The sequence below is a fragment of the Chelonia mydas genome, chromosome 2 (genome assembly GCF_015237465.2).
Source record: "Chelonia mydas isolate rCheMyd1 chromosome 2, rCheMyd1.pri.v2, whole genome shotgun sequence".
NCBI classification, from domain to species: Eukaryota; Metazoa; Chordata; order Testudines; family Cheloniidae; genus Chelonia; species Chelonia mydas.
Genome location: NC_057850.1, coordinates 254409696 through 254424560, shown reverse-complemented (window position 1 = coordinate 254424560; position 14865 = coordinate 254409696). Strand labels below are relative to the sequence as shown.

General features: G+C 48.8%; 1 protein-coding gene across 5 annotated transcripts; it reads right to left on the bottom strand.

Annotated features, from left to right (window-relative positions):
* Positions 1–6235: 6235 nt before the first annotated feature.
* MRPL55 (mitochondrial ribosomal protein L55) lies at positions 6236–14852 on the bottom strand. 5 transcript variants are annotated; one of them, XM_043541687.1, is made up of 5 exons: positions 14727–14813; positions 11787–11879; positions 11387–11584; positions 8319–8520; positions 6236–6513 (listed from the first exon to the last, which is right to left on the bottom strand). In XM_043541687.1, the coding sequence occupies exons 3-5, from the start codon at positions 11410–11412 to the stop codon at positions 6364–6366; spliced, it is 378 nt and encodes a 125-aa protein (XP_043397622.1). In that variant the 5' UTR covers positions 11413–11584; positions 11787–11879; positions 14727–14813; the 3' UTR covers positions 6236–6363. The 5 variants fall into 5 exon arrangements, with proteins under 5 accessions (XP_043397622.1, XP_037747171.1, XP_037747170.1 ...); XM_037891243.2 differs by lacking the exon at positions 11787–11879 and having other exon boundaries at positions 14727–14852; XM_037891242.2 differs by lacking the exon at positions 11787–11879 and having other exon boundaries at positions 14649–14786.
* Positions 14853–14865: the final 13 nt, after the last annotated feature.

Here is a 14865-nt window from a genome sequence, read left to right as displayed (position 1 = left end):
CATTTGTGCTTCTGGCAAATGTTACCATTGTCCAGCCCCTGGTATACCACAAGTCCCGTGGGCTTGGAGTCTGTGAAATGATGTGCTTTCTTAGCTGCCATTGAAGTCAATGGAAACTGTGGGTCCTTCTCACTTCTCAGAATCAGGCTCATTATTTCTCATGTAAGCAGGGTCTGAATGAATGCTTCCCTGACAGCTAGCTGGGAGGGGAAGAGACTATGGGTGTTTTATGTAAATACAGTTTGCTCCTGCTCTGTTTACAGCTGGGCCCAAACGTGGGAGGGGAGGGTCCCTAGGTCCCCACCAACAGCTGGGTATGGTACCGGTGCTCAGGTAGGCCTCAGCAGGACTCCAGGGCAGACCCCTTTTGTGGAGCTGCTCCCATGCAGCCAAGTGCCATGGGCTCAGTGGCACAGGATCAGGCTCTTTCCAACGGGGGTGGGAGAGGGGAGGCTATGGCAGCCTGTCTGTCCTATGCATTGTATTACAGACTGGGGCAATCAGCTCCTGATCTCCCTGGCTCCTGGCCCTGCTGAGGAACGATGGGTCTCTGCTGGCCTTTCACTTGCCCTGGGACCCCTTGGCCAGCTGGGAGCTGGTGGAAAGCAGAAGCAGCAGGAGGCTGTGGGCTTGGAGCTGGACCTGCTTGGCTGCTGGGTGAAGCCATCCCATTTCACAGGTCGCCTGGCCCCAGAGCCCAGCTCGCCCTGCTTTGGGGCCCACCAGCGACGGCTCTGAATTGCCAGCCAAGGAGGGCACCAGGCAGCTGGGGTCCAGAGGAAGTGCAGCAGGTCACTGGCGGGGGGACATGCTCAACGAGCCAAGGAGGTCAGCTCCCTGGGGAGAGCCAGAGCATGGATCCCAGCAGGAAGGGGGCCCTGGTCCGTTGCTGGCTCACATGCACAAACCATCAACACCAGCTGAGGCCCCGGCCTGGACCTGCTGCAGTGCCCCTCCCCCCGGCCTGAACCCAGCCCCGGCCCAGACCTGTGGGGGAGGGGTGTCTATCCTGCAGCCCCAGCCCCGGAGCTGCCGGGGCGGTGAGAGGTGCTTCTCCCCACCAGCCCAGGTGCTGCTGCTGGAAGAGCGAGCTGGGGGGAGTTCTCTCTCTGCCATAGCCCCAGAGAACCCTCCTGCACCCCAAACCCCTCATTCCCAGCTCCACCCCAGAGCCCGCACCACCTGTACCCAACCCTCTGCCCCAGCCCTGAGCCTCCTTCCACACTCCGAATGGCTCAGCCTCACCCCCATGCATTTTGTTATGTGCACCACTATGGAGGCGATAAGGAAAGGAGGACTTGTGGCACCTTAGAGACTAACAAATTTATTTGAGCATAAGCTTTCGTGAGCTACAGCTCACTTCATCGCATGCATTCAGTGGAAAATACAGTGGGGAGATTTATATACACAGAGAACATGAAACAATGGGTGTTACCATACACACTGTAACCAGAATGATCAGGTAAGGTGAGCTATTACCAGCAGGAGAGCGGGGTGGTGGTGGTGGTGGTGGACCTTTTGTAGTGATAATCAAGGTGGGCCATTTCCAGCAGTTGACAAGAACATCTGAGGAACAGTGGTGGGGGAGGAATAAACATGGGGAAATAGTTTTACTTTGTGTAATGACCCATCCACTCCCAGTCTCTATTCAAGCCTAAGTTAACTATATCCAGTTTGCAAATTAATTCCAATTCAGCAGTCTCTTGTTGGAGCCTGTTTTTGAAATTTTTTTGTTGAAGAATTGCCACTTTTAGGTCTGTATCGAGTGACCAGAGAGATTGAAGTGTTCTCCAACTGGTTTTTGAATGTTATAATTCTTGAAGTCTGTGTCCATTTATTTTTTTACGTAGAGACCGTCCAGTTTGGCCAATGTACATGGCAGAGGGGCATTGCTGGCACATGATGGCATATATCACATTGGTAGATGTGCAGGTGAACGAGCCTCTGATCGTGTGGCTGATGTGATTAGGCCCTATGATGGTGTCCCCTGAATAGATATGTGGACGCAGTTGGCAACGGGCTTTGTTGCAAGGATAGGTTCCTGGGTTAGTGGTTCTGTTGTGTGGTTGCTGGTGAGTATTTGCTTCAGGTTAGGGGGCTGTCTGTAAGCAAGGACTGGCCTGTCTCCCAAGATCAGAGAGAGGGATGGGTCGTCCTTCAGGATAGGTTATAGATCCTTGATGATGCGTTGGAGAGGTTTTAGTTGGGGGCTGAAGGTGATGGCTAGTGGCGTTCTGTTATTTTCTTTGTTGGGCCTGTCCTGTAGTAGGTGACTTCTGGGTACTCTTCTGGCTCTGTCAATCTGTTTCTTCACTTCCCCAGGTGGGTATTGTAGTTGTAAGAATGCTTGATAGAGATCTTGTAGGTGTTTGTCTCTGTCTGAGGGGTTGAAGCAAATGCGGTTGTATCGTAGAGCTTGGCTTTAGACAATGGATCGTGTGGTGTGGTCTGGATGAAAGCTGGAGGCATGTAGGTAAGTATAGCGGTCAGTAGGTTTCCGGTATAGGGTGGTGTTTATGTGACCATCGCTTATTAGCACTGTAGTGTCCAGGAAGTGGATCTCTTGTGTGGACTGGTCCAGGCTGAGGTTGATGGTGGGGTGGAAATTGTTGAAATCATGGTGGAATTCCTCAAGGGCTTCTTTTCCATGGGTCCAGATGATGAAGATGTCATCAATATAGCGCAAGTAGAGTAGGAGCATTAGGGGACGAGAGCTGAGGAAGCGTTGTTCTAAGTCAGCCATAAAAATGTTGGCATACTGTGGGGCCATGCGGGTACCCATAGCAGTGCCGCTGATTTGAAGTTATACATTGTCCCCAAATGTGAAATAGTTATGGGTGAGGACAAAGTCAAAGTTCAGCCACCAAGTTTGCCGTGACATTATTGGGGATACTGTTGCTGACGGCTTGTAGTCCATCTTTGTGTGGAATGTTGGTGTAGAGGGCTTCTACATCCATAGTGGCCAGGATGGTGTTTTCAGGAAGATCACCAAATGACTGTAGTTTCCTCAGGAAGTCAGTGGTGTCTCGATGACAGCTGGGAATGCTGATAGCGTAGGGCCTGAGGAGGGAGTCTACATAGCCAGACAGTCCTGCTGTCAGGGTGCCAATGCCTGAGATGATGGGGCGTCCAGGATTTCCAGATTTATGGATCTTGGGTAGCAGATAGAATACCCCTGGTCAGGGTTCCAGGGGTGTGTCTGTGCGGATTTGTTCTTGATGTGTCACACATCACCTCCAAAGTGGTGCACATAACAAAATTCATTCCACACATGGGTGGGAAAATTTAGAGGGAACACTGCTGAGGATGTGAGGGAAATTCCCAAACCTGAGCCATTCTTTTTACGTGACAAATCTGAGGAACTGTTCCACACTGAGCTGTCAGAGGAGGTTTTGGAACAAATTGATAATCTAAACAGCAATAAGTCACCAGGACCAGATGGTATAATCTAAACAGCAATAAGTCACCAGAACACCAGGACCAAGTGTTCTGAAGGAACTCAAATGTGAAACTGCAGAACTACTAACTGTAGTTTGTAACCTATCATTTAAACCAGTTTCTGTATCAAACGGCTGGAGGATAGTTAACATGATGCCAATTTTTAAAAAAGGCTCCAGAGGTGATCCCAGCAATTACAGGCTGGTAGGCCTGACTTCAGTCCTGGGCAAACTGGTTGAAATGATTGTAAAGAACAAAGTTGTCAGACTCAGAGGAACATAATTTGTTGGGAAAAAGTCATCATAGTTTTTGTAAAGGGAAACCATGCCTCACCAATCTACTAGAATTCTTTGAGGGGGTTAACAAGTATGTGGACAAGGGGGATCCAGTGGATAGAGTGTACTTAGATTTTCAGAAACCCTTCACAAGGTCCCTCACCAAAGGCTCTTAAGCAAAGTAAGATGTCATGGGATAAGAGGAAAGGTCCTTTCATGGATTAGTAACTGGTTAAAATATAGGAAACAAAGGGTAGGTATAAATGGTAAGTTTTCAGAATGGAGAGAAGTAAATAGTGGTTTCCCCCAGGGGCCTGTACTGGAATATTTAACATTCATAAATGATCTGGAAAAAAGGGTAAACCGTGAGGTGGCAAAATTTGCAGATGATTCAAAACTACTTAAGATAGTTAAGTCCAAAGCAGACTGCGAAGAGTTACAAAAGGATCTCTCAAAACTGGGTGACTGAGCAATAAAATGGCAGATGAAATTCAATGTTGATAAATGCAAAGTAATGCACATTGGAAAACATAATCCCAACTATACATATAAAATGATGGGGTCTAAATTAGCTGTTACCACTCAAGGAAGGGATCTTGGAGTCATTGTGGATAGTTCAAAAAAGCTAAGAGAATGTTGGGAATAATTAAGAAAGGGATAGATAAGACAGAAAATATATTGCCTCTATATAAATGGAGGCCCACATCCATGGTACGCCCACATCTTGAATATTGTGTGCAGATATGGTTGCTGCATCTCAAACAAGGTATATTGGAATTGGAAAAGGTTTAGAAAAGGGCAACAAAAATGATTAGGGGTATGGAACAGCTTTCTTATGAGGAAAGATTAATAAGATTGGGACTTTTCAGCTTCGAAAAGAGACTGCTAAGGGGGGAATATGATAGATGTCTATAAAATCATGACTGGTGTGAAAGAGTGAATAGGGAAGTGTTATTTACTCCTTCTCATAACACAAGAGCTAGGGGTCACTAAATGAAATGAATAGGCAGCAGGTTTAAAACAAACAAAAGGAAGTATTTCTTCACACAATGCACAGTCAACCTGTGGAACTCTTTGCCAGAGGATGTTGTGAAGGCCAAGACTATAATGGGGTTCAAAAAAGAACTAGATAAATTCATGGGGGATAAACATGGACATCACTGGTTATTAGCCAGAATGGGAAGGGATGGTGTCCCTAGCCTCTGTTTGCCAGGGGCTGGGAGTGGGTGACGGGGAATGGATCACTTGAGGATTGCTTGTTCTGTTCGTTCCCTCTGGGGCATCTGGCATTGGCCACTGTTGGAAGACAGGATACAGGGCTAGATGGACCTTTGATCTGACCCAGTATGGCCATTCATATGTTCATACAAACAAGACTGGAAGAGACCTCGAGAGGTCATCTAGTCCAGTCCCCTGCACTCATGGCAGGACTAAGTATTATCCAGACCATGAGATGATCCTGGTTGAGGTATTTTGATGAGTCACACTGGAGGATCTTGCACAGCCAGTGCCCACAATATATCTGATTAGTGGATAAACAGAGACTTTAGTCTCCAGGACTGTCAATCCAGTAGCTTTCACCAACACTAAACAACACATACATATGTGGTTGCTGGTGAGTATTTGCTTCACTCATATATATACTCATATATACTCACCAGCAACCACATACCACACAACAGAACCACTAACCCAGGAACCTATCCTTCTAACAAAGCCCGTTTCCAACTGTGCCCACATATCTATTCAGGGGACACCATCACAGGGCCTAATAACATCAGCCACACTATCAGAGGCTCGTTCACCTGCACATCTACCAATGTGATATATGCCATCATGTGCCAGCAATGCCCCTCTGCCATGTACATTGGTCAAACTGGACAGTCTCTACGTAAAAGAATAAATGGACACAAATCAGATGTCAAGAATTATAACATTCATAAACCAGTCAGAGAACACTTCAATCTCTCTGGTCACGCGATTACAGACATGAAAGTTGCGATATTACAACAAAAAAAACTTCAAAACCAGACTCCAGCGAGAGACTGTTGAATTGGAATTCATTTGCAAATTGGATACAATTAACTTAGGCTTGAATAGAGACTGGGAGTGGCTAAGTCATTATGCAAGGTAACCTATTTCCCCTTGTTTTTTCCTACCCCCTTCCCCACCCCTCAGACGTTCTTGTTAAACCCTGGATTTGTGCTGGAAATGGCCCACCTTGATTATCATACACATTGTAAGGAGAGTGATCACTTTAGATAAGCTATTACCAGCAGGAGAGTGGGGTGGGAGAAGAGAAAACCTTTTGTAGTGGTAAACACCCATTTTTTCATGCTTTGTGTGTATAAAAAGATCTTCTGTACTTTCCACAGTATGCATCCGATGAAGTGAGCTGTAGCTCACAAAAGCTTATGCTCAAATAAATTGGTTAGTCTCTAAGGTGCCACAAGTACTCCTTTTCTTTTTGCGAATACAGACTAACACGGCGGTTACTCTGATACATATAAAAGAAACAGATGCACAGAAGAGAAAGAATCTTTACTCAGCTATGAACTTTCTCGTTATAACAGTAAGTTACAATCTCCTTCTCTGCATGCCCAGGTTGCCAAATCTTCCCTTTACACTTCCACAGATCCTCAGAACAAACTCATTTCTTCTTCCAAAATTTTCTGTAATCATCCAAATTAAACTCATCATCCAACACTTCCTCCTGTTTGCTCTTAAGCCTTCTGGGATCGCGTTTCCGTAACCTCGCTCTTCTTTCAGCCTCAGAAAGAGTGTTGATGTCTACAGGCATCTGGAGGGCAACAAAAATTAATAATCAGACAAAGGCATCTTATTCAAATGCCTCACTGTTCAAAAGGAGAGAGATGGGATATTGTTGTGCAGAGGAGTCTGCCGCAAAATAAAAATCCCAATAGAGGTTAATCAAATAGGAATCATTTTATTAACACGATGCTCTTACTGACTGCTGGGGTTTCACTGGTTTGGGGGCAGATGCAGAAGTTATTCTGCATTCATCTGTTATCCCGAGGATGTATGATGTAGTAGCGAAAGGTCAGCAGAACACAAACATCTAACCTTCCAAACAGGGGTTGACTGGGCAATGGCAAAAGTAATGTGGCATGTAGAGGTTGCAGTTATTAGTACTGTGCAAAATAAGCTGAAAAAAATAATAAGTGGAGGAGGGATTGGGTTTCTTTTCAATTAGGAAGATTGCATTTTTAAGTGGATTTATTACTGGAGAAAAGTGTTGGGAAAACAGTTCTGCGGAATGTAGTCCTGTGCTTATCCACACTAGAGATACAGCACTGGCTTCCTCTCACCCCACCAGCCATGGTGCATCAACCCCAACTTGAATGGACCACGTCTAGACATGCAATGATAATTCAATTTGACTCATTCAGTACTAGGCCAATAAGAACCATTTGTGGTGGTGGGTTTTGTGCTGTGGACACCTACCCACTGGGAGCTGACCCAAGACCCACTAAACTCGTACGTAAGATCCATCAGATGGCAATAACTTTCAGTTACGGGACTGGTTTTATGCTGGTGACCTCAAGGTGAAAGGCATTTTATCCCATTATTAATCCCCATAGCCATCCAGACTCTGACTCACCTGCTCTTGTATTCAAGTGACTTTCCAAGGGGTAAAGGGGTTTGGTTCCTGGAATCACCACATTCCCCCCCAAAAGGCCTGTATCTCAAAGACCTGTCTTTGGCTAGAGGAGGCTGAGATCAGCAGGAAGGAGGGGGTCAGGGGTTGCCTGAGAAATGCCTGGAGCATGAGGTAGCTTCTGAACTATAACCACACACAGCACCCAGACAGGACATCCATTACATTTCTAGGGTAGGGGGGATTTCAGCCCCATATTCTTATAAATAGGTGAGGGGAAATTAAAAAATTCTGAAGATTAGCCCCCTCCATCTTCTGTAATCCATCTGAAGGGAAGGCGGGGAAGGGAGCCCACTTCATCATTCAGGCCAACACCTGGAGCAATGTTAACAGGCTCTAAAGGGAGATGCACCCTGCCCTCAACGAGCAGGGATTAATGAATGTAACTGGCCGTCTGAGGGTGGAAGCGTCTGGGGAAGCAAACTAGGAAGAAATTGGGATAGAGCTGAACACAACTTTCCAAAAATCTAATGCGATTGCTAATTAGTACTACTTCTACAGCTTCACAAAGTGTCTATGATGTAGGAACACTGGAACAGTCACCCCAACAGTATCTAATGATCCATCTAGCCTTATGTCCTGTTAAATAGATGACCATTAAAAATACTGGTGGCTCTGCCTCCTTGGAGGAACTTAATTGAACCTCATGTTTCAGGATAAGGAGACAACTCTGCCCCCGGACAAATGCATTTGGAGGTTTATCACCTTTCTCTACAGCATCAAAGTGGTCCATCCAGTCTAATATCCTGACCACCAATGGTCTGATCCAATATGGCAAATCCTATGTACTCATCAGTGACCGACACAGGATGCTTCAGAGGAAATTGTAACTCCACCCTTCTCGTTACGCACCTACTTGTGCAATACTCAATACAACCTCCATCCCAGCAGTTCTATTAAAAATTAGATTTTGCTCAATTTCTTACTGTAAGGATCCGCCTTGGCTCCTTATAGCGGATGTGAATAGCAGATCCATCAGGCCTGACCAAGAGCACGGGGTAGGACCTGCCGTACGTCTGCCTCTGAATGCGGGCGATGGACGTCCTGTTGGAGTTATATTGGCTGAGGGATGTATGCAGATGGCAAGCAATGGGGAGTAACCTGTGCATGGCATCCTGACGCAACAAACTAAGAGGAATTAAAACAGGGCAGGGTTAGTTATTCTTCCCCTCCATTCCACAGGGAGGCAGAGGAAAAGATAGTCAAGTTCAGTAGACCAACATACATAGAATCATAGAATATCAGGGTTGGAAGGGACCTCAGGAGGTCATCTAGTCCAACCCCCTGCTCAAAGCAGGACCAATCCCCAATCAAATCATCCCAGCCAGGGCTTTGTCATGACTAGGGCCCAACCAAATTCACAGTCCATTTTGGTCAATTTCACGGCCAGAAGGTTTAAAATTGGTCAGTTTCACTAGTTCAGCTGTTTAGATCTGAAATTTCAGGGCATTGTAACTAAGGGGGTCCCTACCCAAAATATGATCGTGGGGGGAGGGGGGGTGTCAGGGGATTGCCACCCTCACTTCTGTGATCCCTTCGCAGCTAGGCAGCAGCCCTGGAGCTTCCTACAGCAGGGGGAAGAGGCTCCCGGAGCTGGAGGTGAATCTGATCTCCCTGTGCTGCTGGGAGTGCCCTGCCGGGGGCTCCTAGCTGCTAGCCCCAGCCAGTGGCGGATAAACGCATGGGCACTCCAGGAGCCGCTGGGGGCAGAAGCCCCACAGCCAGGCACCCTGAGAGGCAGAAGCCTTAAGCTTAGCTCTGTACAACCCTCACTTCTGCGCTGCCACTGGAGGTAGGTCTGATCTCCCCACCAAGAGCGGCCATGCAGGGGAAGGACGAGTCCTGTCCTTCCCCAGCTCAGCCCAGACTAGCAGCTAGGAGCTCCCAGCAGCATGGGAAGATCAGATTTCACAGGGAAGGGCTTATTTCTTGTTCCTTGACATGTTTTTCATAGCTGTGAAACTGGTAGGGCCTTATACATGACACCATGTCACAGAACATGGACTAGAGACGGAAGAGATTTATACTCCTCCAGCCAGGCTACTTTTAAATGTCCCAAGCAAAGAAGCTTCCACCACAACCCTGGTAATATTAACGATGATGAGCATTTACATAACATTTACCTTCAAAGTGGTTTACAAATATTAAGTAATTATATTAACAATAACGATATTTTTGCTTATACAACAATTTTACACAGGACCTAAGGCATTTTTCAAAGGAAAGCAAATGCTTAATGGAGAAAACAACAATCAAGGAAATTGAACCACACAGTATTTAAGTGGCTTGGGAGGATTAGAACTCCAGGCCAGGATTAGAACTCAAGTTCTGTGCACAGATGAACAGACTAAGCCCCTCTTTTAGATCCCACAATCGGACAGATCTCATCTGCAAATCCTTGGTCCTGTAGTACAGCCTGACATTTTAATGATCAGTTTTTCTTTCTTCAAATAAATAAGTCATTTGTTGATGACAGGCCTCCAGGACAAATTGCACTAGGTTAATTTATATCATGTGACTAGAATTCACAGGGCCTTGGATCACCAATTTTCACAGAAAAGCAAAGTGGAATAATGTAAACAGCAAAAATAGGAGAGTACAGACAGGCAAGGAAAATGGTTAGAGCCATGGAAAATCTTCCTCATTAAGAGGAAGTGTAAAGATCAGGACTTTTTCGTTTAGAGAGAAGAGGAGCATGAGGGGCACAATAGATTTGGTTTCACTGGTCCTGGTCATAGAACTCTTAACTCAAGTGAACAATACCACTGACATTCCCCAGAGTGCAATCTGGACTGCTCTGTCCCCTTAGTTCTCCAGCCTGGCATGCCTTTTATACCGTTTTGCTGATGAACAACAGCCCCTGTAGGCTCTCCTCACTCTCAGCCACCAGCATGTAAAGTCACCCCCAGCTGAATACATGAATGCTATGCCCAGCCATCCATGAATTACATACAGGAGGACACCATGCATACCCTTCAGCCCCAACCTTGCTCCCCAAAAATGTGCATCTTATACTATTCAGGACCCTCCTGGCCAGTATAAGCTCATAGATAGATATTCATTACCCATTGTTGGAATGAAGACTAGGCGCTAGGCTTGTTGACCTAAGATTCTCAAAAACAACGAGGAGTCCTTGTAGCACCTTAGCGACTAACAAATTTATTTGGGCATAAGCTTTCGTGGGCTAAAACCCACTTCATCAGATGCATAGAGTGAAAATACAATACACCCAAACCCGCTCTCCCACCCGAGCCCAGCCATGAGGGTCCCCCCAGCCCACACACCCATCCCCCTCCTTCCCAGAGCCCAGCCATTGTACCCGCAGCCCAGACACCTGTCCCCTTACCACCCAGGGTTCCAGAAAGAGATACAGCCTGTTGCTGGTTCCCAGCCAGGCTTGTGTGGAGTTTTCTGAGCGCCACTGTCTCCTTCCCTCAAGGCATAGAGGAAGTTACAGTTGCTAGGAACCCTCTACTCTCTCCCCCTTCCCCGCCCCATGTCTTCTATGTGCAAACTGGGCTCTGCCAGGCCCAGTGGCCTCTAGTTGCGGCCAGCAGCACTGCAATCCATTTCTGTGGGGGAAAGGAAATTATGCGCAAAACCCATTAATTTCTGCAAAATTCGGCATTGCACAATGGTGCAGAATTCCCCCAGGAGTAACATTTCAACCGGATAATAATATTCAGCAGATTATGAGTTTTCAAATGATACCTCACAAGGCATACTTTGTACAAAATATAACAAATGGTGAACATGGGGTACAGGGTGTCAACGCCTGATTTCACTGGGGCAATCTGGGCAATAAGGGCTGGAGGATCAGATCCTGTCTTAACGAGAATAACGACAAACTTTATTCTTGGTCATAAAGGGTCTGATCTTTTGAGGTACTGAGTACCTACTGAAGAGATAGCCCATTTATTCAATCAAAATTAACACCAGGACCAACATCAGCCAGCCCTTTAGCCAAGTCACAGTATTTGAATGTGAAGCTTACCCCAGAGTCCTGCTTACTGCTGCCATCCTGCTCTTAGGTAAAACCACAGAAGTCCAAGGAACCAGTTCAATGAGGGCTGTGCCTGGAATACTGGATTTAATTGCTGCATGAAATTATTCCATAAAGTTCTTCAAGGTAAATGATCCAACTCTTACACCACAGCTCTGCACCATACATGTTCTTCTCTTTGTAGGTAACCTAATGACCAAATGGGCCAAAAAGAGATGGATCAAGCAAAGCAGCCTTTTCTTGTGACTTTAATCAAATCTCTTCTGAAACTGCCCATTTTTTTAAAAAAACAAAAAACCTTGAAATTCTGAGGTAGCTAATTAGCATTTTGGAAAGTGCTTTAAAATGAAAAGTTAGTGTAAAGGAGGATTCTGAGAACTGATGATTTCACCTTCTTTCTCTGCAAAATTATAGCATATGGCTGCTCAAATCAGGCCAATCTGTGCTTTGTGTTCTTTGATCGTTCCAGGTAGTAATGGTGCAACTTGCATTAAAGCAGAAACAGAAGATAAGGAAGATATCCAATGTATGACATTTAATTTTCGGCAGCAACATTTCTCATAGTCACTAGCAAGTTCACTTAATTCTTCATCAGATTTTATTATTAAGTCTAAGGAAAATAAGGTAATTCCCAAACACATGTCATCTGGAAACTGGCTAATTTCTAGTAGCCACTGGATTTGCTTTGCCAAAGGAGAAGGAACTGTTTTCTGACGGCTGACAGATGAGTCACACTGGGACTCTGCAATGGAGCAAACCCATCTGCCTCTGCCTCTCTGATCCCCCAAACCTCCCTCTCCTCCTCTGACCCTGCTCTCCTCCTCTGATGGTGGTTCCCAACAACTCCAATATACCAAGGATGAGTACAGAGCTCAGAGCTCTGTGTGGCAACACAATACTGGCAGCTGAGAGGAGAGAATGAATGGCAGGAGGAAATTGCTTTGGCAGGGAGGGATCATTGATGGTGGAGGGGAATCACGTGTCTGGTGAGGGGAAAAGGAGAGGTACCCAAAACATGTACTGTTCCCTTCAGTATCCCAAGGGTTAACACTCTGCTCCATATTTCAGTCTAATTGCACCTGCAGGGTTCCTGATGATCCTGTTATACACCAGGTCTGTCGTGTGGGATTACGGGTATAATCACAGGAGGGGAGCAGTATAGCCAGCACACATTTCATACAGCTGGCTGCACCCCTGAATGCATAGGGTAGGCTGCAGTTTGGCCCGAACACCTCATACATTCATATCTACCCTTGTATAGGAAGAGGTTATTTCCCCCCCTTTACTACAGTGGGCCAAATTCAACCCTGGTTGAACTCTTTAATGGGGCAACACCAGGAATGAATTTGGCCCAGTATTTTCCACATATAAAATCCTTTAGCCATTCTGTGCCATCTCTGGATACAATATCGAGGGTGCTGTGTGAATTTTAGACACCAATTAACCAAAACCTGGCCATATTGCAAGCTGGGATCTCTGCGTAGGAGCCTCCTTCCTATAACCTTCCATGACTAGTCTGTGTAGCAGGGTCACGATTAGGCTCACATGCAACAACTTAAGACTGCAATAGCTTTTCACTTGTCTGACTCTAAAAGCTCCCTAATGCTCCCATGTAACGGAGTTATAGCCTGCCTCTGCCTCCCCTACCCTTGCTCTGCACGTAGCACTCACACATGCTAAACACATTACTATGTGTTATTTGTGTTGTGGCAACACCTGAATGTTTCAAACAGGATCAAGCCACATCTCAATAGGCTGCTGTACAAACACCTATCCGATTAAGATCTGATACATCCTGTGCTGGGGTCTCCCCTCTTGCACTTGCAATGACAGATTAATTGATTGAGGTGTTATAGCTAGAACTCCTATGATCCTAAAGCATCCCAACAGTGGGAACCCAGGAAAATAAAACCTCAAGGTCTGAGAAAAAAAGAAGTAGGGAGAAGCAGGGACAGAGTGATGGGCAGGGTGACAGGCAGGGTGTTGGGCATATATGGTGTAGCAGGGCAATAGGCAGTGACAAGAGCAGGGTGACAGGCAGTTATAGGGGCAGCCAGAGCAGGGTAACAGGGATGTGGGGGAGGGCCATGAGGATAACAGGTGCCCCAGGGGGCATGGCAGGAGAGGGGAGGTGGGTCACCCAGGGAACATGGAGGCAACAGGGCCAGGGTCAGAGAGGTAGCAGGACTATGGGGCATAGAGAGAGCTAAGGCAGCAGGTGCAGGGGGCGGGCCATGGAGCACAGGGTGGGCTGAGATAGCTGCATGCAGAAGGGGGCTGAGGTAGCAGGTATAGGGAGCATAGGGCCCTGGGAGGCAGGGGGTGATGTGGCAGGGGAGGGGGGGAATGGCTGTGGAGCACAGAGGAGGCTGTGGTACTGGGTGCAAGGGGGGGACAAGCTGAGGTAGCAGGTGCAGGAGGCATAGGGCCCTGGGGGTGATGTAGCAGGGTAGTGGGGGGGACGGGGACAGGCCGTGGAGCAGAGAGGGGGCTGAGGTAGCAGGTCAGAGGGCACAGGGCCCTGGGGCACAGGATGCAAGATAGCAGGGGAGAGGGGGGGAAAAACAAGTCAGGGGGCACAGAGGGGGCTGAGGTAGCAAATCAGGGGGCACCTCAGCCCCCCTGTGGCCCCCAACCTGCTCGCTCGCCCCTCCCCCCTACGCCCCAGGGCCCCGTGCCCCCCGGCCTGCTCCCCCCCCTGCGCCCCAGGGCCCCGTGACCCCAGCCTGCTTCCCCCTCCCCCCGCGCCCCGTAACCCCAGCCTGCTCCCCCCTCCCCCCAGGGCCCCGTGACCCCAGCCTGCTTCCCCTCCTCCCCCCGCGCCCCAGGGCCTTCCGGCACGGGGGGGGGGCGCTGAGGTCCTGGGCGCAAGGGCGGTGGGGGGGGGGGGGGGGAAGCTGAGGCAGCAGATGCAGGGGCCGCAGGGGGGGCGGCGGTATCCCGGCGCGGGGGGGGCCACAGGCCTTACCCCATTGTGAGGCTGCCCGGGAACCCCAGGGGCGAGGCCTGCGGTTTGGGGGGGGCGAGGTCCCGCGCCCCAGCCAGGAGACGCCCGCGCACCAGCCCCGCGGCCGTCACGCCCCCGCCCTCACGGCTGCCCCCTGCCTGAGGGCTTAGCCCCGAGGCCCGCTTCCCGCCACCGTGCCCTGGCCGGCCTGGCAGCGACCCCCGCGGGCACACGAGCGGCCCCTTCCCTCGGCCGGGCCCGCCCGCGCGCAGCCGCGCTCGCTGCCGCCCGCCCCCCGCTCCGCACCGCGGCCCGGCCCCTCGGGCGGCGCCCTCTCCGCACGCAGCGCCCTCGGCGAGGCTCGCTCCCCCTCACGGGACTCACGCCCGGGCTCGGAGGCGTTTCTTGCGCGAGGCCTCCCGCCCCAACAACCACCGCGCGCGCGCCCTTCCTCGACCCGCCCGCCGCCGTCAGCACGCGGCGCCGGCCCGCCCATGAAGCAACGCGCCGTCTCCAAAGACGC

What these genes read in the sequence shown, in the direction of transcription:
- MRPL55 (XM_037891243.2), bottom strand. Translation starts at nt 11,412, where the DNA reads ATGGCAGCAGTAAGCAGGACTCTGGG. An exon ending in GCAGTAAGCAGGACTCTGGG is followed by an intron (nt 8,521 to 11,386) that starts GTAAGCTTCACA and finishes AATTCCTCTTAG; the next exon opens with TTTGTTGCGTCAGGATGCCA. An exon ending in AGCCAAGGCGGATCCTTACA is followed by an intron (nt 6,514 to 8,318) that starts GTAAGAAATTGA and finishes GTTGCCCTCCAG; the next exon opens with ATGCCTGTAGACATCAACAC.